General features: G+C 47.9%; 1 protein-coding gene across 1 annotated transcript in view; it reads left to right on the forward strand.

Moving 5' to 3' along the window:
* The window catches only part of LOC142557626 (uncharacterized), a 35,032-nt gene extending 26,394 nt beyond the window's left edge, over positions 1-8,638 (forward strand). The window contains exons 15-16 of the mRNA XM_075669595.1: positions 5,287-5,409; positions 7,846-8,638. Coding sequence (XP_075525710.1) covers positions 5,287-5,409; positions 7,846-8,037 — 315 coding nt within the window. The 3' untranslated portion in view covers positions 8,038-8,638. The remainder of the gene's footprint in view (positions 1-5,286; positions 5,410-7,845) is intronic.
* The last annotated feature ends 762 nt before the right edge of the window (positions 8,639-9,400 follow it).

Consider the following 9,400-nt stretch of genomic DNA (forward strand, 5'->3'; position numbering starts at 1 on the left):
CAGCTCAGACGTCCATTCTTCTGAACCTAGGCTTTGTTTGCATCACTAAGTTTAATCCCATGAGGAGACGCATGGTTGTATCCAAAACATTCTTTATTAAAATTCAAGCATCAGACTGCAGTAATCGTTATAGACATTACTCTGTAAATATGTAATAGGTATATACAATACTTAAGGCAATACAAACACCATAAAAATGCACTAGAATGCAGATGAAAATTGCCAACTGTAATTACAACACATTATTTGAAAATATTTTCGTTAAAGGTAAGACAAGCAAGGACGACACCAAATAAACGTGGCACTATCAAAAACAACAAAAGTACAGTTCTTTATAAGCACGCTAAATATCACAAGAAGAACAAACAAGAGAGGAACGACGAAGATTTGCATATCTTGAATTACACTGCTCAGCGTTTCATTGGCAACGCGGAGGCTGGGAGGCGACACAATGAACTTATTGGAACTATTCATGTATAGCGCAAACAGTCCTAATTTAAAATGGCATCTTTCGCGACTTCGCTTTAGAGAAATCAGATATAGTCTGTTCGAAGGATAGATCGCGGAGGAAGTCACTTTCAATGGACATGATAGCAAGCGAGTTCACCTTGTCAAGAAGGCTCGAACGAAGGCGATATTTTTATCAGCGACAGCTTGGAAAACGATCGTTCGGTCTCACAGTTGCCACGGGTGTGCTTAAGTAGATTCGCAAAGCATTAGAAAGGTTCGGAAACACATCAATAAGCTTTCTTTCGCGCAGCAACTTCATTATTCCCAGAGGACTCGTGTCCTGGAACACAGAGTTGTGCAGAAAGTTCGCAAACTGAACGATTTCAGCGGGAAATGCTCGCTCCAAATAATTTTTGTAGGTTTTCACCAATTTAGCCTGCTGTGCCAGAGAGGCTTCGTTCCCAACTTCTGTCAGCCATTTTAAGAATCCGAACCTTTTGCAGAGTTCAGTGTAGGCAGCCTTTCGCACTCGCAAAGCAGAGCCTAGACTGTCAAGTACAACATTGTAGGTCTCTACGATAAACTCTACGAAAAGGCGGGGGGCTCCGTCTGCTCGTTCTGGTTTTCTCGTTTCACACATGTCGCTCGAAGTTCCGTTGCCCATGGTTGCATATACTAAGCAGGTTAGAATAAATGGGCCCCCTTCTCCTACTGTCTGCGGTGAGGCCCTGGGCTGCAGCCGCCTTATCCCCCCCCCCCCCCACCCTTTATCCAGCGCTGAAAACACATTCGCCTACAGTTCATTCATAGCGCCGCTCAGTTCGCAGCAGCCAGAGGCGCTCTCACTTTCGACCCGGGAGCGCGATCGAAATCCGACAGAATCCCGATCACGTAGCTACTGCGACAGCTCTGGTATTAGAAGCCGAGCGGTCGGCTGGGGCAGGCAGGCTTCCTCCAGCTCCAATGTGGCGAAGGCTCCGCATCACATGCAAACCGAGTTGGCGAACGGTAGGAAACGGTCGAGTGCACCTTTAGTAAGCAGGAAGTTTCGGGAACACTTGTAAATATCTCGTAAATATCGTGGTGTCACGACACGAAGCAGGATTTGCTGATGTCGTGTAGCGTCAATGCTAAATGTGACGCTGGGGCTCATAAAAAATAATAAACAAGAGTGCTGCGTGCGTTTCTCCTGGCTGTGCTCGGATGGGGCAGCCACAGCGTTTGCACTGGTGCGAGCCGACGTATCGTGACGTCACGTCGCACCCACCACGAAGACAAATGTCGCCGGCATATACATGATGTGAAGACACACCGACACTCCAGAACATCACATACGAATGCTCGGTAAGACGGCATCCGGCAGAGGCCGTCTTACCGCTAATCACGGACCCATTCGCTAACTGGCCGTGGGAGGCGCGACTCACCGAACTGGACTTGGGAAGCCAGCTGGCGACCCTCGACCAGGGCAGGCGAGCCGCAGAAGCCAGTGGGGCCCTGAAATAGGGGCTCCACCCATATACACCACTCAGATTTATGAGTCAATAAAGTTGTTCTCCTCCTCCTCCACATGGGTACGGAAACCCAAAATGGCTCGCAGAAAGAAGTGTTATATAAATTATTCGGTGCGCTCTGACGCTTGTCAGTATTTTTGCTGTGGTTTGGAAGGCTTAGACCTAAATCTAACGCTACAAAATGACAGGTCGCAAGTGTCATGTCAACTCCACGTACACTTGCCGGCGCGAAGCATCCTTTTAAACGTTTTTTTAAGACAAAAGTCCAAGTCACCGTATATGTCATGTATTCGCGAGTCCACAACGGGATGCCCCGCAGGGGCGTCTGCGTGAGCAGGCGTTTGGTGTGTTGCGACACCACGTACCCGAGCACACGAGGGTTGGACCCTCCCGCGTGTAACCGTGCGTGCATTAGCCGTGTCCGGGGAAAAGGGGATTCCAGGGGTTGAGCCAATGTAGGGTGTTTGGATGTTTACGGCCCCTCGGCGGCGTCAAGACACCTCTTTGGCCTCAGCTTCACGTGGACGGCAACCCCGGACTAACCCACCCAGAGAAAATCGGTAGTTGCCTTTTCCTGTCTCTCTCTCTCAAATCTTCGCCTTTCCCTCTCACTTGCAATATTTCCTCTCTTCTCTGCACTTCTCACTTCCGAATTTTCGGGCGGCAAGGGTTAAGCCTGTGTGGCTAACCAGTTTTGGTTATGCTGTATTTAATTATAGCAGTGGCGTGCAGCTAGCGTTTGCAGGACATGTCCTTTCCACGTCCTGCAGCCTCCCCTTGTTGGGCTCCATGGCGGGTGGCTGGCATGCCAAACAATTTACCTTTGCATATGGAAAGTTAATTAACCTTACTTTCTGATCGCCCTCAGAAACGAGGGCGCAACGAAAAAGTTTCCAAGCTTTTAGGCCGAAATATTGACAATTTTCCACGATTTCATCGAATACATTTAGAGAAAAAACGAAAGGCAGCCAGAATTATCTCACCTTTTCTGCTTGAAAAAACACTGACCGAAGCGTTTGGTTTAGGTTATAGTCTCCAAGTTGTTAAGCGGTCCTTCTAGAACTCCGCAAAAAGAAACAACACGGAAAACTGTCTAATCCACAGTCATTCGGGTGTCTCCCAGTGACAGTCACACCGCATCGCACTATGAACATTACCCGCGGAGTCGTTTCCGATGCTGACGTCATGGAGCTGACTGAAGCTGAACTACTGGAAGGCTAGAGTGACGAAAATGTGATCAATGACAAGAAAGTTAAGATGAGGTGCGATGGCAAGAATATCGAATTGTAACTTTCGTATCAAGTATGCTATACCTGAGATCATTGAGATTGTGTACATAAAGATCCAGATCAGACCGTACATCCCCAATTCTCTCGGATGCTTTAATTGCCAGAGCTAGATTTGGCCACAGTTCACAGAACTACTGAGGCCGCCAGACTTGCGCTAGATGTAATGTCCAAGAACACCGACCTGACAATTGCGAGAACAATCCACACTGTGTGAACTGTGATGGGGAACACGCCGCACACTCGCGATCCCGCCCATTCTGGAAAAGGGAAAAAAATAGTAACTATCAAAGTCAAGGAAAACATATCGTTCAAAGAGGCACACAGGCGGGTAGCATACCTGCCAAACAACAGCTTTGCCGAAGTGGTGCGTCAGGGGGCAGAACCACAACGGCCTCCCGCGGCTGTGCGACCCACACACAGTGTGGCGTCAGTAACGCCATCCGCACCCCCAGTGGCGGCTGCAGCTAGCGCCGCGCTGCTGTCTCAGAAGAAGGGGCCATTGACCTCCGGGCTGGTTGTCTCAAGGATCTCGTGCCCTGAGACGAGGCCTTCTCGTCAAACACGCTCCTCGCAAGAGCGCGTGTCCAGAGCCTCCGAAGAGGTAATGGACACAGCGCACATCCGGACGGCGCCCTTAGCGCCAAAGGAGCGGCGCGGATCTCCCGACTGCTCCAAAAGAGACAAACCTCGCATCACAGCGCACGGAAAGGACTCTGGAGCTAACTCCTCTTTCTTAAACACGGAGCACAAAAACCACATTAAACATGGATACACAAATATTAAACTGGAATGTCAGAGGACACCTCCACACCTCCACAACCTCGATGACGTTAAATGAATCCTGCACAGGTTCAATCCAAAGGTTCTGTGTGTTCAAGAGATGCACCTACACAAACAGTCTTTCTCCGGCAATACCTCATTTCTCGGAAAGACCGAGACTGTCTCGAATCTGTAGCTTGCCAGCATGTGGCACTCCAGACGGCGCTTGAGGCAGTGTCAGTTCGGGCAATACCGTTTAATAAGTTGGTCACTGTATGTTCTATATACATACTCCTAAAAACTATCATCTCGGTAAAACTGATTTTTATAATCTCGTTGATCAGATTCAGGAACTCTTCATACGTGTGGGTGATTTCAACGTTCACAACACGTTGTGGGGAAACTCGCGATGTGACCCGAGATGTCGACTTATAGAGAACTTTTTCCTGAACTCTGGTGCGTGCCTCTTCAATAAGAAGAAACAAACGTATTAAAATTGTTATCATAATTCATATTCCTCAATAGACCTGTCGACTGGCTCTGCCTCTGTATTCCCTGATTTATAGAATGGCATGGAATCATAAATCCATTTGGAAGTGACCGCTTCCCAGTTACACTAAATCTGGCAACACGACATGACTCCCGTCCGCATGCCCCTTGCTGGGAACTAGCCGAAGCTAATTAGAAATTATTTAAGGAATCCACGTACATATCACGAGACTTTATAAGTAATTTTAGTATAGATCATGCCGTATCATATTTTACCGCTTTTATCATTGACGCTGCAGAAAAGTTCAACCCTCAAAGTCCACAATTTAGACGAGTTCCTTGGTGGAACGTTGACTGCAGACAAGCACGATATTCGTAGCACATCCTCTCACGAGAGGCTGATGCTGCGATAGTAGCGACCTGTATGGCAAATGTCTCCGCGCCCTTGTGGTTAAGGGCCTTGGTGAGGCAGTTGCGCTACCTATAGCATCATATTTTATGACATCACCTCTTCGTAGTACATCGCTTCTGCATAGCATATGTCATGTATTATTGTCTAGCGTTTACAAATATACTTACCCACTTTCAGGCGAATATTTTTAGGCCTCTACACAGCCGTATTTCATCCATGTCTCGATTATCATTATTGATTTACCAAAGGCAGTCTATTATCATGGCCTTGGCGCTATTTGGTCACTTCTGGCCGCCCTTGCGCCAATAAACTCCTATCGTCATCACAACGTGAAGTTGATTCCTCCTTGTTTGGTGTTGTCTTTTCTGGTAATCAGGTCTGCAAGAACAAAGACTGGTCGGCGGGCTTTCGCGAGGAGAGCCCCACTGGCGCCTATTACGCCAACACGAAGATCCACAGGATGGTCACTTACGACAACGAGAAGTCGTTTCGGGCGAAGGTCAGACGCCGTGATTACGCGCAAGTCTGCTATGAGAAATGTTAGCCAGTTGTCTGCTAAACACAAATACGTTGCATTGCATGGTACCTACACGGGTAGTTTTCATGTGATGTCATGGACGCAGCATCTCGCCGTGCTAGTGGTGATAGCACCCAAACATGGCGGCTTACCCACCGCGGTGGCTTAGCCGCTATGGTGTGCATCTGCAAAGCACGGGGTCATGGGATCAAATACCGGCCACGGCGGCCGCATTTCGATAGGGGCGAAATGCAAGAACGCCTGTGTACCGTGCACGTTAAAGAACTCCGGGTGGCCGAAATTAACCCGTAGTCCCCCACTACGACGTGCCTTATAATCAAATCATAGTTTGCGCACGTAAAACCCCAGAATTCAATTCAACTCAAACATGGCGGCCACAATGACGTCACAACACCATATTATCTCGCGTACGTTGTTTTGCTATTTGACGGTCGCGCCTGACCTGCTGTCACGTTTCTTGTTTACGCAATTAGTGCTCCAAGATGGCGGCCACGATGACCTCTATGCAAACTCCTTATATACTGCTCTCATCTTTACTATTCAGCGCGGCATATCAGTGTAGTGTTGGGTCGAGTTAGTTACACGCCCTTGCTTGAAAACAGCGCGAAATTAATAAACGGTGTGTTATTGCGGACACCGTCAAATACTGCCGCATTGCCAAGTTCGCCATATTGGCTGTGTTCTAATATCGCCGTAGACTGCAAAGTAGACGGCTGAGCGGATAGCGGCCATATTAATCTGTTCCACTTCTCATGGGGACGTCAAAGTAGACAGCTTCACGAAGACAGCATCGAAGTAATGAACGATGCAGGCTACTTTCCTGTCCAACCAAGATGGCAGAGCAAGGCGCTTGGAAACTCGGCGGGAAGGTTGTCTGCGAACAAGAAAATGTAGACACGCTTTTCTATACTATTAATGTAAGTCACGTCGTGTTTTCCCATTGGTTCGCAGACGCAAAGATTTGAAATACAGAAATAATGTGCGCTTTTCTCAGCATTTCTTTGCCACCGCGAGGTGGCGTCACGTCGCAGAAGCGTCTTCCAGACGGCTCGAAACGCGTTCCATTACTTGGCATAGAAGCTGTCTCGGCCGTCTCCTTAGCTGTCTACGTAGACTGTCTTGGATGCTGGCCAGAATTGAAACACACCTATTGTAATCTGATTTGTTCACAGCTAGGGTGGCTGCGCCCTCCGTGATTGGCTCAAAGCGTCAATAAGGCGGAATCGGACAGTGCAACATTTGCGTTGTTTTCAGCTGTGGAACAGATATATTGTTAAGTTGTAGTGACAGTGAAGAAAATAATCTGCCAAATGTGTGAATTCAGAATCTAACTCCTCACTGGGCGAAATTACGTACAGAAATACTCGCTGCATACACTCGAGTCAGAACGATAGCGGCAAGCACAGCCGTCAACAGTCGTATTTAAACTCATGGGCAGTGCTGTGACGGGTCAGGTCCCTCGGCTATTTGCACACGTATCACTGCATTTCAGTGTATATAGTGTCTCGCGTGCGGGAGAAATCTTACGACACTATTCGCGTCGCTCGCGAGATCTGATTGGACAAGACTATGTATCGGAATATCACAAGTATATAAAGGGAAAATCAGAGATGAAACAGAAAAACAGATCAGACCTGCTGATGCAAACGTCCGCACTTCACTTTAAAACGTTTGCAGACAGACATAAGTTACTGAGCATTCTTGAAACAATGCCCTTCGTCCTGTGCAAGTGCTAGTCTTGTCCAGTTTTAGAGCGCAGCTCTTAGCCGTCTGTTCCTGCGGCGAGCGTGGGCGTCGTTCCTCGGCGTCCTCGTAACCAAGTGAACGAGCACAGCAAAGAATGAAAGAGCGAACGCAGAGCGCGCATGAAAGACGGTGATAGCGAAAAGAGCGCGAGGAGGAAAACGGAGGAGGATGGTAAGGCAAAAGCGAGAGAAGCGCAGTGCCGCGCAAAGCGGGCTTCGCGGCGACGACGGCTACGAGATGGCGCCAGAGTAGCGCGCGTCGTCTGTTCACCGGTGACGCCACCCGATACCGTATGTGGAAACAAAGCGTTGCGTGAGCGTGGGTCTGTCAGCTGCGGCTGCTGTGAATCGCACTTGCACGTCACCCACGCGCTGCCTCGCGATTTCTCCATTAGCGAGACAGTCGCGCCACACTTCGCTCTGTTTGCAACGTGCCGCACGAGACAGATTGTCCGCGCCAGCGAATATATCGCGAAGACACGTATACAGCTGCGCTCAAATTTCGCACTAGGGAGTATCGCAATCGTCGGTGAATCTTCTATATGCGTGTCATTTTCCATGGAATCAGTAGACGAGAGTCAGCGTTATTCCGCGCTTTCTTGAATTCCTTAAAACCAAGCTTACCCAGCTCGTTTTGCTGTTCTCTCTGCAGTTATGCAAGGGCAAGAGGCTCATAACCGAGGTGAAGTACGGCTTCGCCATCTACGACGTCAACTTGGACGATCCGGGAAACGTGTGCGGAGACGGCGCCTACTCGCGCGTGCGCTACCTTAAGAAGTTGATGCACTTCTTCATCGAGAAGTTTAACAGTGCCAACGATTACGATGAGTGCATGCGGCAGTAAAGTCAGAGTAAATGAGTGTTGAATAATTGAGCGACTTCAGGTCACCATGACCGCGTATGAAACAATTTTCATCGCCGAGTTTCTGGCTGAGTCATCCATCGATTGACATAATCTTTGGTTACCGTGACCGCGTTTAGAATGATTTTCATCGCTGATTTTTATCGATTGATTGATTGATTGATTGATTGATTGATTGATTGATTGATTGATTCTTCAGTGGAGGTCTTCGCACCGAGTATAATGCGCGAGAATGTTCTTTTTTTTCCATTCAGCTCTATTCGCGAAGCAGCCAGCATAAACGGAAATTGCATCAACAATTTTAGTATAGTAAGCTTTAAGCCCTGGTTAGGAGAAGCAAATTTGCAGCATACAAGTAGACTGTAACGCATTCGGCAGATGTTTCAAGCTGTAAACAGCAGTTTGCTGATATTCTTGAAAAGCGTGTAATCGCTGCATTCTATAGTGCCAACCTACGCTCGTTCGGCAACTTTTCATGGACGCTAACGAAGACGCGAAAAAAAGCTAAGGGCGATGCAAGACGGTGAAGGCAAAAATTACAGGCGCAACATTGAAAGGCCGATGATCAATGGTGCGGCCTACTCTCTCTTTTCCATATATATATATATATATATATATATATATATATATATATATATATATATATATATATATATATATATATATATATATATATATATATATATATATATATATATATATATATATGACACGTGGTACTGTAAGATAGACCTTTGTTCTGCTGTTAAGCAGGTTGATGAAAAAGTTGGATATCGCAATTGAAGAGGGCACACACTCCCATAATACTCTACCGGCAAGCTCAACACGTTGCACGTTTAGTCATGAGCGTGCGTATAGTTGGTGTCATATTGAGCAAGAGTAGTGCGTTTTGGATCACGCAAGACCACTTACAGTTGTCTTTTATACCTTGTACACGTTTTTCATTCACCTGTGTGGTGTGCTTTCGCCTAATGCTCAAGTGGCGGCAACAGAAGCCACTGTTCTTGCAGAAACTGCGGACAACAGAAGACAAGATACATGTGCCCTATTAACGCCGTCGCATTTATTAACGCAGCAGCTCGCCGGGCAGAAGATTAAAATTTAAAAGAGCGGATGCTAGACGAGAGCGCGAGAGACGCGTGGATACGTAGTGTCTACACGACGCCTGAACGCAGTGACGCACGAACGCGTGCTCTCATCAGGCACGCCCTCCTGTTCACGCTCAAACTGCAGCGTGTGCTGCACCACACGCGTTATGCCTCAGCAGCGTTCCCGATGTCGTCGTCACTCTTGCGCTTCCACACGGGGCACTGCGGCGCCGCATACTCGCGCCCGCACTTGAACG

The sequence above is a fragment of the Dermacentor variabilis genome, chromosome 9 (genome assembly GCF_050947875.1).
Source record: "Dermacentor variabilis isolate Ectoservices chromosome 9, ASM5094787v1, whole genome shotgun sequence".
NCBI lineage: Eukaryota > Metazoa > Arthropoda > Arachnida > Ixodida > Ixodidae > Dermacentor > Dermacentor variabilis.